Consider the following 19,611-nt stretch of genomic DNA (forward strand, 5'->3'; position numbering starts at 1 on the left):
GAGCGATGGAACAAGTTAGTACTTGGCGCTCCATAAGGCTCATTGTAAATATGACGAAGACATTTTTTTGTAATATATGAACACGTTGAAGGTTTGAAATTGTTGTTGTTCCCCATACCAATTGACAGTAGTTTAAATGAGAGTAGAAGAGCGAATTATAAAGGAGTAACTTACTTTTTGTGGAAAGAAGGTATTTAATACGACCTATAATGCCTGTGATCTGGGCTATCTTAGTTACTATATGGCGTATGTGGCTATCCCACGACATAGTGGAAGAAAATACGACGCCAAGGCACTTAATATGTTCAACAATTTCTATAGAACGTGAATTTAGGACGATATCTTTATGTACTGGAATTGTCTTGTTTTTTTGTCTGAATATGACTGCTTTAGTTTTTACTTCATTTATCTGCATGGAATTAGAAACTGACCACTTTTCTATTGCTTTCATTGTAAAATTACATTTGTCTACAAGTTTGTGGATGTCATTACCAGAAAAGAAAATACTTGTGTCATCCGCGTATATTATGAATTTGGCAGTAGGGTTGATGTTCACAATGTCATTAAGATAAATGTTAAAAAGTAGCGGCCCCAGTATACTACCCTGAGGCACGCCACAAAGGACGGGTTGAACTTTGGAGCACATATTATTTATTTGAACGACCTGCTTTCGATGAGATAAGTACGACTTCAAAAGCAACAACACCTGTCCACGAATACCGTAGCATGCAAGCTTTTTTAACAATGTATTATGATTTACCAAATCGAAAGCTTTCGAATAATCCACAAATATACCAACAACAATATCTTTGCTTTCAAACTGTGTAAGTATGTATTCTTTTTGTTCAAGTAATGCTATTTCAGTAGATTTGTTTTTACGGAAGCCAAATTGGTATGGGGTTAACAAGTTACATTTATCGATAAAGTTCGAAAGTTTTGAATGTAAAATTTTTTCAAATACTTCTGAAAAAATGGGCAGAATAGAGACTGGCCTATAATTAGCCAAATTATTTCGCTCCCCTTTTTTATAAAGAACAGTTACTCTTGCAACTTGCATCCTTTCTGGAAAAGCAGCAGCCGATATACATTGATTAAATATTTTAGCAAGAATTGGTGCAAGGATGTGAACTACGTGCTTCACGGGCTTAATTTGTAAGCCGTCGATATCGCAGCTGTTACTGTTTTTTATATTTTTGATTACTGTTATCACTTCTTCCTCGGTAATAGGATGCAAAAACATAGATCTGTCATTTTGTATATTTACATAATCGCAACACGTGCCAGGCGAGTCATCACCGACAGCCATACTTGTAAAAAAATCATTAAATGCGTCAGCTAATTCTCTTCCGGATAATTCTTTTCCACTGACTTGCAGTTTTGAAAGGGGGGCATGTGAGGAACTGCGGTGCAGGACTGAATTTAATCTAGACCACATCACGTCACGTCTACAGTTCTTATCGTTTATAAATGAGGAGTGATATTCAGTTCGCGCACATCGTAGTTTCTTTGTTATTTTGTTTCGATACTGCTTGAAAATGGTCAAATCATCGGGTGTGCGAGTATTTAGAAATTTTTTATACAAGTTATCTCTTATTTTCATTTCCTTCCGTAATTCAGGCGTGATCCACGGCTTACGAATTTTTCCAGTTAGCCTACGCACTTTTACAGGGAAGTGAGTACAATATAAATGTTTAAAACTGCTCAAAAAGGTATCATAAATCTCGTTTGGCTCTTTTAAATTGCTTATATAGCTCCAATTCACATGCAAGATTGCATCCTGGAACGCATTAAGTGCTGTCTCCGTAATTGACTGGTAAAGTATTTCGGATGATTTGTTTACCGCTGGCCCATTTTTTTCAACGTAAAGAAACACAGGAAGATGGTCACTAATGCAACACGATATAGCTCCCGCTTCATAATTAGATTTCACACAGTTTGTAATGAACAGATCAAGGACGGATAGACAATCCGCTGTGACCCTTGTTGGTACGCTAATCACATTAATGAAACCATTTGATAATATAAGTGCGTCAAAATCTCTGGCTGACTGGCTATTATTAACCATATCTATATTAAAATCCCCTCCTGTAATTACCAGTTTTCCATTTTCGGTCACAAATGCAAGAAATTGATCGTAGAATTCGAAAAATTTTAAAACATCTCCGTTTGGTGGTCGATAGCAAACAGAAAACACTGTCTGGCCCGAACACAGCGAAAGTACTTCATAATCAGGAGTAATTGCACTGTAACAATCAAGCAACGTGCACTCAGTACTATTGTAAAGTAGCAACGCAATCCCGCCACCTCGGCTGCTGGTTCTGTTTAAATAATAGGTTCTATAGTTCGGCAATCTAAAAACATCAAAGTCACTTGTGCTCCAAGTCTCGGTTAGCATAATAACGGAGAATTGAAACGAAAATTCAGTTAAAAACTCTTCTAAACACAAAAATTTATTTCTTACCGACCTAGTGTTAAGATGTATACATTTCAATGAAAGGGGTGAAAATCGAGGTACAAGTCCATTCACATCATTCGGCAAATAATAACGGAGTGGGTTCATTTAAAAGTTTCCCCTCAAACATCAGCAAAATTAATTCATTTAATCTGATAAAGGTCACTGTTGGTTCTTATGTGAATAGGACGTGCTCCTTCAGTTTTCCGAACTAGAACTTTTCCATTTGTGCACCATGTATAGGCATAGCTGTTTTCCTTTGCCCGATCTTTCGCCGCCCGAAGAAGCTCTCTATTGTATCGGGTTAAGTTTTCCTGAATGAAAATCCGCTGGGCACTGTTCTTAAGTTTGCTTTTGCGCTTCAGCCACGCGTCCCTGCTCTGTTGTTTCATAAAATGGACAATTATTCCAGGCACTAGCCCTTGTTTCGCGGGCAACCTATGAGCAGATACAACGTCAGACTCCGTTAGATGAGGGAGCTCAAGTTTATCGGCCACCTCATTTAGTATGAAAAGCAGGTTCTCACCCTGAGTCATAGTAATCCCGTGGACTTCCAAATTGAGCCGTCTGCTTCGAAACTCAAGCTCATTCACCGCCTGTTGGAGCTGATCCCTTATCGCTCTGTTCGTCTCATCCTTTTTCTCCAATTCTCTCACTTTCTTGTTTAGGTCTTTAATTTCAGTCGCTTGGTGTTTCAGTTGTTTTTCAAGTTCATCGAACCTATTTGACATGTGCTGTACTGACTGTTCCATGCGGTCTACTTTTTCGTTTAGACTGGGTAGACTCTCCAGCTTCTTGTTGATAGACGCAAGAAGAAATTTAATATCTAGTTCACTCTGACTGTCCTCGCTGCCGCTAGCGCGGGATGCACTGCTCCTGCATTGTGGACACCGCCACGACTTTTTTGCGGCTTCATTTTTTCCGGAAAAAGACTTCTTCGCAACTCCGGAACATTTACCAAAGTGGTAGCTGTGTGTACATTCGGTACACTCTACCGCACCCTCTTCTTCCTCGGGAACAGCCAACAAGGCCGTTCTGCCTGAATTATGACGTCATCTATTGGAGGCCTGTGTGGAGCACAGGTTGCAAGCGAGTACAGCTGCATTAGAATCCAGCTGGGACTCGTGGGAAATCAGTGAAAACACGAACCTCATCCGAACGTCGAAACAGCGATCGTGTCCAATGTGTGCCCCACGCCGGCCTTTAGTTGGTGACGTAGTAGATTTAACACTGCGGCCTTGCCATCTACACTCGTCACATCAAGAAAGGCGCTTTGTGCATTATTCATGCGCAGCGCAAAGTAGTTCTCACACGATTTGGTTGTCCAAGGAAGAAACGATGCTTTTGGCGTTTAAAACGTGTACTCTTCGATAAAATGACACAAAGCTAATCTAAGATGCACCTACCATATATCCTACTCTTCGTACATATATCTTCATCTAACACATGAAAGGGGAAATCAGTAACGTTCCGCGAGACGCCGGACTACTTTTTACTGCGGTTCTTGCGGTAAATACGAGTGTAGGAGGTGTTCGTTTGGGGCCTGGATCAGATGATCACGCTTGCTTAGAGAATTGTTCTCTTTTGTATTTTTATTTGCGTGCTTTTTTCCTTTTTTTCGGGGGGAGGGGGGGGGGGTCATTGTACTATAGCAAAATTAGACATATTACAGCCGAATATAGTAAGATTCAGGCCAGTTGCTTTATTATTAATACCTAAAACGCATTTAGGCTGATGCCCAGCCAAGAAGTTTATAGAAGCGTTGTTTTAAACTTTGTGTTCTTTCTCTAGCATGAACATGCATCTATATACAAAGCAGGTAGCATTTCGGTCTAACATCATATCTTCGTGTTTTTTTGTTGTTTTCTTTTAGGACGGGAGGTAGTTGTAAAAGTGACATGGGTCGGACTTAAAGGGGCGGTGCAATGATTTTAACACTGAACAAATTTGCAGCTTGTATTTTTTATATTGTTTACTTCGGCATAAGTAGGAGAAAAAGTGCCACCATACCCCAAAATACCTCTATTTCGCTGCGTAATCGCAAAATAAAAAACGGTTTTTTTCCCAACCTGCGGCCACATGGTGGCCGCAAATGGAACCTGTGGTGTGACGTCATTCGGAGTGGTTTTTGTAAGTGATAGTGTTAGGCAATTGTAAGCTTGATTTAAGGTTAAGTTTAAAAAAAATCTTGTTGTTTAGGCATACAGAAACGCTTCAAAAGCCTAATTATGCCGCTAAAAGGGTATGAATTATTTGTGGCGCCATCTACCGCAAGTCAACAAAACCTGCCGTCGCCATCGTCCGTCGACGCCCGAGGCGCCTACGGCGGCTACACGAGCAACCCGGACGTTTTGTCTTTCCCTCGCTCGACGGAGTGCGTTGGTCGTGGTCCGTAGTATCATGGTATCGTTATTGCTCCTGCTGTCTCGACCTCGACTTCGACTTCGACTGCCCGCCGCGTCGACTGCCCGCCGCACAAGTCCAACTGACTTACTATAGCAAGCATCTTGCGCCGACGTCGCTCAGGCCGTCCGCCCATGCCGCCAAGTTGGTCGGGAATCGGCGGGAGAGCGGGAGAGCGGCGAGCCTGGCGAGCCGGCGACACCGGCGAGCGCTGGGGAAACGGAAGCCAGAAGAACCCAACCGGAAACCAACGCCACTCCGAATGGCGTCACAGGCGAAGCTGGTGCCGCTTCAATGTTGAGTTGAGGGGTGCCAGAGAAACCAATTTCTTTTATTTTTTTTAATGAAAACTAGGGCAAGCAGGAAAGAATAGTTTTCGGTCCTTCGTTTTATATGTGGCCGGGATCGATTCCCGCAATTAATTAGCCAAAGTCCGCAAATAGTTGCACCGCCCCTTTAAAGGCTGGAGTAGGGGGGGGGGGGGGGTGGCTTTTTAAAAAAAATGGTATTTTACCCCCATTTCTTTGCGAGCTGAAAGGATGCCTTGATTTTGGGCGTAATTCAATTATTAGGACAATGCAATGGAAATTTGCAACCGAAGCAAGATATTAAGATTCTGTCTTCCTGGTTTTTTTTTTTTTTTTCACGTCTTGGGTCTTTTTACGAAATACCGAGTAGGCGCAGGGCTTTTACGGTCACAAAATAAGAATTGCATCGATGACAAGGTGGCAGGCGATGACACAGATGCGCTTACGTTCTGAAGAATTGTACGTTCTCCAGAGTGTGCCCAGATGGAAAATATAACAAGCCTCTAGGCATTTTGATCAGGCCGCAATTTAGAACTTCTATGGATCAGGAAGCTTTCATACGAGCACTTGCCCGTTCTAGTTTTTTTTTTTTCTTGCAACAAACTATTTGGAGTTTGTCTTTAAGTGCTGTTAGTCACCGCTTGCAATATGGAACCGTGCACATATCTCCCGGCATCATAAAGATGCGGAAGATATACCATGATAGATACCAAACCAAACAGTTATCACATCATATATATGCCGTTTGAAATTATCTAGCTGTTCTCAGCTAGAATGAACGACGTCGTCATTATTGATAACCATCACTAAAACCAGATACTGTGCGATGAGAACTGTAAACGCGCAAGTACACACAGAATTACGCAAATACCATGTCGTGATATGTCCTTTTTGTGTCTTACGTTATGTTTAAGATTCACTCAATTCCCTGCGCGCTCGTTTTTTTTTTTTTTGCTTCTTTTTTTGTTAATGATGGTACAAACGATTTCTCTGCTAAAACAATTTATTCTTGTGTTATGTTACCTGCGGCACACACTGCAAGCGCGATTCAGAAAGAAAAAAAATGACCGCATCTCCACGTGGTGAATGATGTTGATTTGGGCGAAGCTCTGGTGGTGCTGATGATACTGATTTTGTTCATAGGTAATGCTGATGGTTCTGATTTTTTTTTTTTTATTGCTCATAGGTGGTGCTGAGTTCGGGGTTGCGATTCAACTTTATATACGCATTTGAGCATTTGACCGCAGCGCCCTCTATGACATCCCCAGCTCTTGTGTTACTACCACATCTTAGAGCCCCCTACTCGTCTCGCAGTCGTGGCCGAGTGGTTAAGGCGATGGACTAGAAATCCATTGGGGTCTCCCGCACAGGTTGGAATCCTGTCGACAGCGCAAACATTTTTTTTCTTTTTTTAAGAAGACAGATGGGATGGCGATCGATGTGAGCACGGACGCCGGACAAGGCTAGACCCCTAAAAAAAGAAAAACTTAAGTAAATTGTCACATTTTATTCACAGATCCTTCAGTCACACGTCTGCAAAAGCTACCTAATAAACGGTACCGTTCTAGGTACTATATCTGAGTATGCTTACTTAGGAGTGCTATTTACGGACTCCCTGCAATGGAACCGTACGTCAAATAGAACAAACAACAGGAAAAGCCAGTAGAACGTTTTTATTTTATCCCTCGAAATTTCAGGTACTCGTCATGACGTTAAAGAAATACCCTACTTTTCGTTTATAAAAGACGATCCTAGATTACGGGGGCGTCGAGTGGGACCCATGTCACGACTTTCTTATATAAAAATACTTGGGAAATTTCAAAATTAGGCAGTGCGCTTTGTACTTAACTACTATGATAATTATGTTAGTCTTGCAGAAATGAAAGCTATGCTGGAATGGGAAACGCTCGAATGTAGAAAAAAAAAAAAAGAACTTTCAGCCTTTCCCTTCTGGTGAAGAAGGAAGACCAGCTAAGCTGTACTACGGTGGGAATGAAGTAATGGCCGGCCGCAAGTCGGCAAGCCATAGTGGAAAGGCTGGAGAGGTTTCCGCCGTCGCTCATAGATGGCGCTAGCGGTCTAGAGTTTAGTGTCATCATTTGTTTTCTGACGGACACGATATTGGGGAAACTAGCCCTTAACAGCTCCGATGTAAAAACAAAAATAAAAAATAAAGATTAAAGGAGATCATGAAATTATTCTTTTCAACTTCTTCTAGCTCCTTAGCCTTAATCCTCAACTCAAAAGCGAAATAAGAAACCACGTGGTCCCGACTTGTTTGGGCTCCGGAGGTGATTCCTCCCAAGCTTCCGCCGTGTTCTTTGAGCTTAAAAACCTACAACAATGTTCAGAGTGAGATGTAGGTATACTTTGTCATTCGCAAGTGATGGTAAGTGCCGTCACGGCCTCATCGGCCACGAACGATAGTCCAAATATTCGTCCACGGATTGGTTGTTCACTAGCGCTTACGTCCCAGTGGCGTAGTTCTCGTGTCCAATGCGTGAGTTGGGTACGGCTGACGTGCCTGAGCACCGCGGATGCATCACAGTGAAAAGGTGAAGATCTTTCGAAGGAAAGGAGGCAAGAAATAGCTCGACATATTTTCAGACTTTCGTACCGGAAAACGGGCTTTTGACTTTTTTCCCTCTTTCTGTTGGCTCACTACCGATATGCGGTTAGCAAAATCCTAATTCAAAATCATTTACCCCAATCTAAATTTCATTTCATGGTCCCTTTAAAATTCTTCCATCGTATGTTTCATAATAAAACAGGGACTGATATAGTCGCCTATCTTTTGGAGTCATCCTACGCTTCCTCGCATCGCGATCATTTAAAAAAGAACGGTTGCTGTATACCCACCCACAGAACTGACAGTTTTCCGAATTCATTCTTTGTTAAAACCCAATTGAGTGGAACGACCTTCCGGAAGAGATTGTGTCAATTGACGTCAACGACGTCTTTTTTTCTCACTTATCATAGTTAGGGTTCGGCGTTCTTGAGTTTGTTTCTCGTGAAATTCGGAGGGTGTTTTTCGGAGTTCATTTTTCGCTGGGGATTCGGGGTTTATCTGAGTTTATTTTTTTGTTAGATTCCCAATTCTTTGAAATTCAGAGTTTATTTTACTGCATAAGATTTTTAAAAAATGAAAGCAAAACTGATAAGGTCCGGGTGCCATGAGCCGTAGTCCCGAAAGAACCTCGACGTGCTAAAAAGCAAAACCCCTTTCAGTCAGTAGTTCTAAATTTCATAAGAGGCTGAAGTGGAATCTCCGCAGGACCACTGAACTTGTGCTCTTATAAAGTTTAGTTGTAAAACTCCGTCTTTTTGCTTTTTATTTTGTCGCTGTGACCTCGAAATTCGAAGTTTTTTTTGGATAAATTCGAATTTACGGAAAATTTACTGGCGAGTGTTTTCCCGATTTTTTTTCGAATTTATCCGAAAACACGAAACCATAATCACAGTGTATACTAAAAAAATACGAAAATGCTTACAGGGCGATGCAGCTATACTTTGTAAACAAGTAAGTCCGGAAAACAAGCCGTCTGCGTTTTACGCAGGAGTTGCGGTGACATCAGAACGATACTGCGCTTTGATTGGCTCCGATCAAAGGATAGTGGGTAGGCCTCAAGGCAGCTTGCTTTGAGGTCTACCCACTATCCTTCCATCGGAGCCAATCAGAGCTTTGCTTCTTTCTGACGTCACCACAACGCCTGCAAAAGAAGCAGACGAACTTGCGCTCCGCATAATAAATGATACGGAGAGAAACTGAGGGAGAGGAGGAGACGAGAGCTCGCGGCGACGCCAGATCGGCGAGCTCTGATTGGACAGATCAGTGGGTAGGCGCAAAGGCACAACAACTGCTGGGAGTTGCGTGTACCCACTAATGCTTCCAATCAAAGCTCGGCGCTCTCTAACGTCACATCACGCCTCTCCGCTCCTCCTCTCCTTCATTTTTTGTTTTCCCGTAGACAGTATCTATACTTTGCTTCACCCTAAGTCGAGACTCAGCCGCCGCCACGAGCCGAGGGGACCGATCAAACCGCTTCAAAAGTGCAACGTCATGGTGTTTGTCAAGGGTCGTACGTGTTCTATCACCGCCGGACCAACCATGTTCAAGAAAGACCCACTGACTTGCGCTTTTCACGCTCATTGATTGATGAGGACAGCTTCGCACGTTAGGGAGATGCCTATATGTGCCAGTGGGAAATTTGAACGTGTACTTCAACCATTATACTCACATAGAGCACAAATCACAGGAGATGTAACGTCACAACTGGCTCATACGAGAGCAGCTCTTGCATAGAAAGTGATATAAAAAAAAAATTGTCGAGGCGGAAACGTATGATAGGTACCTTATACAACCCGTTTCGTTTTAGTTTTTTTTCTACGTACGGATGTATACGTACGTAGGCGAGAATATCTGTGTCGTGTAGCAACATGTACCGTTAGTTTATTCCACGAAACTCGGTTAGCAGGTGCATCATTTCCTCGAACGAAGCAGAAATCTGTGGGTACATCCGGCTTTGCCCGAGTGCAGCGCCTATCCAAAAGTGCGAAAACTGGCTTCCGACACAGTTTACTGTATCAAAATTAGACGACGCTGCTGTAATCCGGAATCCGTCCCTGCCCCCCTTTCTCCCTTTTCCAAAAAAGAAAAAAAGAGAAAGATTATTTTACAGTGTAAGAAATTTGACACACTTAAGGGTATAAAAAGGGGTGTCTCAGGGACTTATATCTAAGGCTTCATCTTTTGACACCCTTCTTTCGATAATACCCCCTTTTTAATCATAAAATAAGGTGCTCGTGCATGGAACACCCTTCGGTCTTCAAGGGTGTAGAAAACGTATGAAAAAGAGTTCTACGTTGAAGTCAGGCGAATACCCTTTTAGAAGCCTGTTTGCCGCATGGACACCAGCTTAAACCTGCCTTAGTATAACGAAGGTTGAAAGTCCAATAACCTATTATATACCTGTACCAACAATTTTCACTTGGAGACACATGCTTTAAACCTAGATATACTACGCTTTACGTGAAATATTAGCGAGAACAAAGCAAGGTACTCGTAACATTCGTAATTGCGGAGGCTCTCACCTTCAAATGATTGTCTTTGACTTGTCGAGTGTATAAGGCAGTGGAGCGGTCGCCAGGGTCGTGATTCCTCTCTCCTCTCATAAACTTTCGTTGCGTCACTCCTTTTACTGTTTCTGTGCACGTGAGAGCTGCGTGTGCTGCTTGTGAACGTCACCCAGCATCCTACTTTTAGTGTGTTCATGCTGCATCACCAAGGTGTAACCCTTACACAGTTAGGGAAGTTAACTGTTCAGTGGTACCATTCTGTATAATGAAATATGCAGTTAGACGTATTTTTATGTACCGTAAAACCGGCGCAACCCGCAACCGTGTAGTGGATGGTGATGAAAAATTAGATTATGATGAGCGCACCATCTTGTAAACCTCAACTACGTGCTCCAGCGTGCAAATCTGTGTCTGGCGTTTCAAGTGCTGTGTTCCCAAATTTACTCGATCCGACTCATGCAGAGGTAAAGGTTCCGTATCGTGTAATGTTTAAAAACTTGCTCGTGTTTACTCGATGACGTCAAAACTCGCATTCCAGAAGCGAGATGTTTACTCCGGAGAAGATATTCGCGTTACTCACCTCCGACAGGTGCGTAGCGTCGGCTAATGTGGAGTAAATGACGGCACGTGGCCTGTTCCGTCGTCTGCTTTTTTCGCTCAAAACGATCACGGGCCGTCAGCTTTGTTTTTATGAACGTTTTGTTTTTATGGAAGTTTTAAGCAGTAACAAAGAACCGACGTTTTGGACGAATGCTATGATAGATTCTTCACAACTACGTGGTTAGTATTTAGATGCATTCAGGAAGTGTACATTTGGACAAAAGGTAGATTGCTCGTGCGTTATAAAGATTGCGGTTACGTAAATGATCCCGACAGGACTATTTGAGGTGTCGGTACTCATTTAATAGGTATAATATTTAAAATGGCACCTGCAAGGATCGAGGAGGGCTCTGCGGGTGGGCTGTTAGCACCAGAAAGACTTGGCTAGTGGGAAGGCGTTGGCGTAAACCCTTCCCGTGGTGGGCGACCATTTTACGACGCGAGGCTCGGAATGCGCGTTTTCTGCCGAGAGAAACGGAGCGTGCGTTTCGGTCCGGGAGAACGCGGTGGCTCTGGCCGGCAGCGTTTACACAGCGCGTTTATATCGGTGTAGTCTTTCTTGCCCGCGTGTGGGGGGCCACGGCAGAACGGCAACGTCAGACCGCGTCTGGAAGAATGAATGACGGGATGGCTCACTTAGTCGGCGCTATCCACACCGGGGTCGGTTGCCCGCTTCGCCTTGCGAGAAATGGTTTTGCTTGCATCCGAAGCAGCCCGACCTTTGGCCGTAAGATGTACGCAGACCCCGGGTACTTACGTGGGAATATAGGCAATTGCCACATGGCGAGAAGGCGAGACGATTGGTTGTGGCCTTTTGGTCAGTGGGAAGCGCCTGTCTGACGACGCGTCGAGGATTCGCCGGTCCACTAAAAGGGGATGGACCAAGGAGTGACTTGCAGGGGAAACGCAGCAAGCGAGTTTAGTTGGTGTTGGAGCTCGAGAGCTAACGCTCCGCAATCGAGCCCGGTCGTGGGATTTTGAGGGACATTTGTGCCCGTAATTGGGACGTAATCCCACGAGCCAGCCAACTCCCGAGCTTGGATAAGCTAGTATTCGAACACCCTTCTCCCAAGGTCGTACAGGAGAAGTTATCATTTCGCAATATTGTTTCTCTTTATATTTTCATTCGCTACAAAAGTATTAAATTGTTTATTGAAACGTAATTCCTAAGTTGAACTGAATTAGTCGTCGACGGCCAAGGGAAGCAACTTCGTCTCGGACAAGACCCGCCCAGCTTCCCGCAACGAAGTCCGTCACCGCATCCGGACCTGGCAACCCAGACGGCACAAGATGACCGAGGGCAACGAACCCGTAGGGCCGGGCCGTACTGCACCCATGTGCGATTATTCAACAGCGGAGCTTTTAATCGTAGATTGGTTTGCTGAAACGTGCGTTCGTCCTAATTGTTTTTGCACGCAGTCTCTAACCGTCAGCATACTTTTTTATGAACGTGGAGTGTTAGCGGTAGTTTTATCGTGTCCTAAACGTCTCCACAAACCTCGGGCAAAAATGAGGTCATTTGCTAAACTGTCATTCCACGAAGGAACCGTACGTTTTGACGAAACGACTATAGAGTCACATCACTCAAAGGAACGCTGTTCGTTAAGATGGTTAGTATCCTGAACTCGCTGAAACATGCATTGTCGTTGTTTTTGATTGTGCAGTGTCCGGTTGGATATATCTTCGGTGGAGTCACTTCAAAAACACAATGAAGATGCTTCGAGTATATTGCAGCTGGGCAACCTAAAAAAACCTTTGTTTTCTCCGTTGAATAAATACGTTGGTGCAATGTAAAGGCAACGTAAATGCTCGACCCAAAACAGGATGTTCCGCTGCAACGGAGAACTAGAGCATTCCGCCAGTAGTTGCCGCAGCTGCTCGTTCCTACCAATGTTGTTTTTGCGGCTAAAACTAACGCAGCCTTTCACAAAAAAGAAAAAAGAAATGTGCGCACCTGGGCATTTTTATTTCTTTGTTCGTACAGTCATCAAGCGAATTTATCAAGCAGACAAGCAGATGTGGCACGCAAGTACGACCAATCTGTGATTTCCGTCAAGAGTAGAACTGTGCAAACTGCTGCTCATCAAGTGAGTTGCAACTCATGGCTGCTTTCTGCACTTCTTCTTTGTGGGACTGGAACTACACATGGTACTCGGATTATCCAAGGCTGACACCATGCTTCGAGAACACAGTCCTCGCCTACACGCCGGCGACTCTGCTCGTGGCTTTCGGCCTCATTCCGTGGCTTGTGGGGCGGCGGAAAAAGCAATCCTTCTACTGCGAACCACTCTCCTGGACTCCGTTAAATCGGTCCAGATTCGCTGCAAGTCTTCTGTTGAACCTCACTTACGTCTTGTCGCTCACGTACAAACTGACTGTTGAAACGTCATCAGGGTCATCGGTTTTAGCGGACCTTGTGCAGTGCCTCACCTTCGCCATCGCCATGAAACTTCAGGAGAAAGATCGGAAGAACGGAATTGGATCTTCGATGCTGTTGTTTGCTTTTTGGTTGGTGACCGCCGTCTGCAAGCTGCCCGAGTGCTTGCGCCACATCCGGGATGTCTTCGTGTTGGACAGTAATCTGCCTAACGTTCGGAACTTTGAGTTCTTCGTGTGGGCTACAACCTATCCTATGGTTCTCTTTCAGTTGTTTCTCTCCTGCTGGACAGACGCCAGGCATGACGCGAAGAGACCTTACCTCACCGCCCCACCCCTGTCCTTCCTCCTGTTTGCGTGGTTGTCAAATCGCATACTTAAAAGATCCCAGCGCCGTGTTCAGCTGAAGGATATGTACAGCTTACCAGGATATATGATGACTGGGCGAAGCCACAGTAAGTGGAACGCGCTTTGGGTGAAGGAACTGAATTCAGCTGGATACGTACCGGGAGACGGATTATGTGCTGTCTCTAGACCGTTACCTTCATTGTTCAGGTCACTGTGGAAAGCGTATTGGAAAAGTGTTGTAGTTTCGTGCTTTCTAGCTTTGCTACGAGCCATTCTGAAGATCCTGCCCGCTCTTCTGTTCTACCTTCTGATGGGCTACATGGCCGGAAACGATCCAATGTGGAAAGGTGCGTTGTACGCCGTCGGGACGGTAAGCGCCAACTTTGGGTCGGGCCTGCTTTCTGTGCACATAAAGAGAACACTCGCCTTTGCGGGGCTAAATGCGAAAACTGTCTTGGTGGCAGCCATTTATAGGAAAGTACTTCGGCTTTCTAGCGAGTCCCAGAGGGACTTCCCAATAGGGGAGCTGATCAACTTGATTTCCGTTGATGCCGATCGGATATTCAGCCTCAGTTTCAGCTTTTATCATGTGGTCAGTGGAGTGCCGGTGATCATGATTGCTCTAAATGTCCTGTGGCAATTCCTTGGAGGGGCGTGTCTCGCCGGCGTTGCTGTCATGTTCATTGTAATGGCCGTGATGGCACCAGCCTTCAGATTCGGGAGCAAGTATCAGATAGGTCAAATGCAGTTGAAAGACAGAAGACTTAATACTGTGGCGGAGATGTTGAGCAGTGTGAAAGTTCTCAAGCTGTTCGCCTGGGAAGATATTTTCATGAAAAAGTGCACATACTTGAGGTTAAAGGAGGTGGGTTTTCTCAAGAAATATTCATATATGGCTGCGATTTGTTTTTTTCTTCTTTCTAGTTCGTCAGCTATGGTTTCTTTGGCAAGCTTCGTTACCTACGTGTTGATCAGCGATGATCACATTCTCGACCCAATGACTGCGTTTGTGTCGTCCATACTCTTTAATCATATGCAGGTCCCAATGTTTATGATTCCAGACTTTATAACGAACACGGTTCAGACGAGCATTTCAATGACGAGGATTCTAAGATTTTTACTATCCTCTGAAATAGAAGAGTGTTCGGTCGGTCAACAACTTGATGAAGGCGCTGCGATCTCGGTGAAAAATGGAACTTTTTTGTGGTCCAGGGACAGAACCCCTGCGTTGACCAACATTAGCCTCACAGTTAAAACCGGTCAGCTGATTGCAGTCGTTGGACCCGTGGGCGCCGGCAAGTCGTCCTTGCTGTCCGCGTTGCTTGGAAACCTTAGAATTGGCTCAGGATCGGTCAACTGCATAGAAAGTGTGGCGTACACTCCTCAATGCGCGTGGATCCAGAACAAGACCATACGAGACAACGTACTCTTCACGTGTACGTACGACGCCGAACTGTACAAGATGGTTCTGAAGGCGTGTTGCCTCGATAGAGACTTAGCGATTCTTCCAGGCGGAGACATGACTGAAATTGGCGAAAAAGGAATCAACTTAAGCGGTGGTCAAAAGCAGAGAGTCAGCCTTGCAAGGGCAGCTTACCAAAGGAAAGACCTTTACCTATTTGACGATCCGCTCAGCGCGGTGGACGCACATGTCGGTGCTTCCCTTTTCAATGAGCTTATTGGGCCTCAAGGAATGCTCAGAGAAACCACGCGAGTCTTGGTTACCCATAACTTTTCGGTGCTTTCCGAAGTAGACTACATTGTCGTCATGCAGGAGGGTTCGATTGTTGAGACTGGTACCTTCGAAGATCTCAAACACGAAGGAAGTGTTCTTTCGAGGTTGCTGAAGAACACTTCTAAGGAGGTTTCGAATGTTACGGTTAATGAGGACACGGCTACGGACGTAGACAACGAGCCAGACACTGAGTCAGGGCAACCGAATATTAGCCTTGTGGAGGAAGAGACAGTGGAAGAGGGCTCAATCAGTTTCCGAGTGTACAGAACTTATATAAGACACGCTGGGTTGGCACTGCTGTGGGTGATTTTGTGTTACGCTGCTTACATTTTAATCGGTGTGTTCGTTGGTATCTGGGTGAGCGAATGGACCGATGATTCACTACTTTCTGGTGGGACTCAGAACCTATTTTTGCGTACGTACAGGATCGAGGTTTACATCCTCCTCGTTATCTTCCAGGCCCTTGCTAATTTTTTTGCACTGGTTATGCTGTGGAAGGTAGCGCTCTCCTCCTCCACAAGGCTTAGCCAGCTGATGTTCGAGGCTGTGATGAAGGCACCTCTGTCATTTTTCGATGTCACTCCGTCTGGACGCTTGTTGAACCGCTTCGGCAAAGACATTGACCAGCTTGACGTCCGGCTGCCGATAGTAGCACATCTTACTCTTCACTGTTTGTTATTTTTTGCATCATCTGTTGTCCTCATATGCGTATACCTTCCGAGATACGTCCTTATTGTGGTTCCTGTTGTGGTCTGCTTGTTAGTTTTACGTCAAAAGTACGTGGTCCAGTTTCGTCAAGTCAAAAGGCTAGAAACAGTCACGCGTTCTCCGGTCAACAATCACTTTTCCGAGACACTAGCAGGTTTGAGCAGCGTCAGGAGTTTCGGCGTTCAGAGCGTCTTCACACGGGAAAACGACGACAATATCGACACCATGCAGACCTGTGCTGTATACGGCTATAATTTCGAGTCCTGGATAGAAGTCTGGATAGAAATAATCAATGAAGCACTTCTTCTCTTAATGATGTTGTTCCTCGTTACCAACCGCGACGGGATCAGTACGGGAACAGCGGGTCTTCTAGTGTCCTACATGATGAGTGCTATATTCACCTGTACCCAGCTTATTTTCTACTCAAGCGAACTGGAAGCAACTCTAATATCAGCCGAACGTTTAGACGAGTACAGCCGTTTGAAACCCGAAGGGCCGTGGACGTCGAAGTTTAGACCGGACCCAGACTGGCCCGGTTCAGGTTCGGTGTCCTTCAAGTCTTACGCAACTCGATACCGCAGCGGCTTGGACCTCGCCCTCAGGGACGTTAACCTGGACATACGCCCTGGTGAGAAGTTAGGGATCGTAGGACGGACGGGTGCCGGCAAATCGACCATAACACTCAGCCTCTTCCGCATCATCGAAGCAGCGGCAGGCAGTATTGTAGTGGATGACGTCGACATTGCAGTCTTGGGATTGCACGACCTTCGTTCCAGGTTGACCATAATACCACAGGATCCAGTTTTATTTCACGGCACTCTGCGGTTCAACCTCGACCCGGCCGAGCATCGTGATGCCAGTGAGCTCTGGTGGGCACTGGACAGATGTCATCTTGGCGATTTCTTCAGAAACAGCCAGGGTCTGGACTTTGAAGTTGCCGAAGGTGGACTCAACCTCAGCGTGGGACAAAGACAGCTGGTCTGTCTCGCGAGGGCTCTGTTGAGAAAGACGAAGATACTCGTGCTCGACGAAGCCACCGCTTCGGTGGACGCCAATACCGACATGCTCGTTCAGCAGACATTGAGAGACGCGACGAGTGGGTGCACTGTCCTGACTATAGCGCATCGTCTTCATACGGTTCTGTCGTCCGATCGCGTTGTTGTGATAGACCAAGGAAACGTTGTTGAAGTCGGCAGTCCGGCGGAACTGCTGAATGATACGACGTCGTTGTTTTATGCTATGGCTCGTGAAGCGGGAGTTGCATTTCGCGACGCCAAAGTGAGATAATGTATGTCAGATATTTTGGACACGTTAGTTGTGGGTGTGAACAGTTATGTTATGTGGACACCTTTTGTGTGAACAGTTATGTATCCCACTTCTTTGTGGCAACGTACTGACAGTTTCCGGAATAGCTTAATAAAATAAAATATTTGGAATCATTTCAATATTTGATTATCGTTGAGATTTTTTTATGCTAGAGGGGCGAATTTATAGATAATCATTTTTTTTTATGGGCGGGGAGGGGGGAGACATTTGTTTATGTTTTATTTAATCACGCCGGCTGGCTCTCACCCCGGGTTTCAAAAAAATACAATGTAACACCACGGTTGTTGCGTGAATATTTTTTTTTCGAGTAAATTTACCGTGCAGCCTGCTTTCGTTGGCGTCTATGGCCTCTAAACTCGTCAAACACAAAGTTCTGGCCGAACTTGACGAAGCGCACCGATTGGACTATCAGGACGCAGTCTGAGTTGTGACATTAAGCAATGCAAGCGCGACATTTTGCATTGCTTAATGTCACAACTCAGACTGCGTTTTTTTGTCTAAACATATGTTTCGGCATCGTCATTTGGTGAGCTGCCTCCGTAAGTTGCGCTGATTGGCTCTCCGAGTGGTGTGCGTGAAAGTAGACGCACATACTTTTTTTTGAGTATACTCCGTCGACCCCTAAGCCGAGACTGCGGAGGAAGCTACGTCCTCGCTGGACCAGTCATATGTCTCTCTTTGGCGACGCCATCATGCTCCCGGCCATATACCCACGCGCGGAGAGCCGGGTCAGGTGATAAGGGGGAGGCGGCTGATTGGTTGCGGTACGTAGCTCCCACTGTAGTCTCAGCTTAAAGGGGAACGGAACATATTGATAGTTTAACGACCCCCACCTTGCATCCCTTGGTGAGCAGCGCCGCAACGATTGCACTTCCAAGTCCTCCCACGGCGCCTGTCACCAGAGCGACGTGGCCTCGAAGATCCTTCATGGTTCGTTGCCGAGGAATGAAATTGCCGCTTTCGCAAGAACACGCTGATGCCGCGTTGGCGTTTAACGGTGGCCAGAGACTGGAGGGCTTTTATAGGCTCGCTTCCCTGGGTAGCCCTCTCCGTCCTCCAGCGAAGTATGACGCAAATACAATTCCTTGTCGCAATTTCTTTTTATGCTTTCGAATTTTATGCTCGCTTCCCTCGGTACCCTGGTGTACCCTCTCCGTTCTCCAGCGAAGTATGACGGAAATACAATTCCTTGTCGCTATTTCTTTTTATGCTTTCGAATTTTATTTAGTTATGTGTTTGACCGTAACTTGGTAAAGAGCGAACGCTGCAGCTCCCTCGAACCAATCAGCCCGTTGAATGAAAACACGTGACTATACTCTTTCTCACTTGTTGCACGCAGTGCTGTCGACGTCACGAACGGGTGAGAGAGGAACGCTGCTTTTCTACCGATTTTGAGTGACGGGCTATAATCTCCCTGGAAGACAAAAGCGACTTACGAGGCACACAAAAAAGGTTGCGGGGTGAGAGGAGAGTTCATCCAAATCCTTTACAAGGGGGAATACCAGCAGACTCTGCTCGTTAGCAATATTTGGGGCGATGGCAGCGCCGATTCCTCCCCTGGTGGCGAGGGATAATTTGGGTGTGTCCCTCTCCCCATTTTCTCTCCCCCTCCTCTCCCATTTTCTCCTCCCGCCAGAACACGTGACCGATATGCGTCACCGACGATGCCAAACGCGGGCGGGCGATCACGCGGGCGCCGGGCCATGTCGGGCTCGGCGACCTGTCACCGTATGTTGATGCCAGCGTCCTTCTCGACGGATGACACGCTACAGTGTCCTTTTGTAGTGCACCAAGTATGACGCGTTCGCCGCTGTAAACAATCAGTGAAGATGGCAGGAGGGAGTGTGCTCCGTTCTCCGCTGCAAGAACCGGACCTTGCACGGCAAACACTTGCAATTCTTTCGGTTCTTTCCAGATCAAATCACGTAAGTAAACAACTTCGGCGTTGCGTTTGTCATGCTGACCTTATACAAAATGCGTGTGTAAAACATATATATGATCTGTGTTTGTTGAATGCTGAGCTGTATATATTTGTTCAAAGCGGTATTGTCTGTGCGAACGTAGATCTGTGTTTGTTGAATGCAAAGCTGTACATATGTGTTCGATGTGCAATAAATATTGTTTCAACCAAAATACTGTCGAATGACATTTATGAATGGAATTTGACTTCGCACTTTCAATTATCATTGTAGAAATAGTAAAATAATTCAAACCAACTTTGTTCAAGGCCAGCATGTTCTATTACGAATAATGTTGTCTATCCACCAAGTAATAAAAAA

At 45.3% G+C, this 19,611-nt stretch overlaps 1 protein-coding gene across 1 annotated transcript in view; it reads right to left on the minus strand.

Annotated features, from left to right (window-relative positions):
* LOC8029871 (15-hydroxyprostaglandin dehydrogenase [NAD(+)]-like) overlaps positions 1-18,319 on the minus strand; it is a 40,756-nt gene extending 22,437 nt beyond the window's left edge. Inside the window, exon 1 of the mRNA XM_029990374.4 lies at positions 18,166-18,319. Coding sequence (XP_029846234.2) covers positions 18,166-18,261 — 96 coding nt within the window. The 5' untranslated portion in view covers positions 18,262-18,319. The remainder of the gene's footprint in view (positions 1-18,165) is intronic.
* Positions 18,320-19,611: the final 1,292 nt, after the last annotated feature.

Source organism: Ixodes scapularis, unplaced genomic scaffold (genome assembly GCF_016920785.2).
Source record: "Ixodes scapularis isolate PalLabHiFi unplaced genomic scaffold, ASM1692078v2 PGA_scaffold4__175_contigs__length_147842914, whole genome shotgun sequence".
Taxonomy (NCBI): Eukaryota; Metazoa; Arthropoda; class Arachnida; order Ixodida; family Ixodidae; genus Ixodes; species Ixodes scapularis.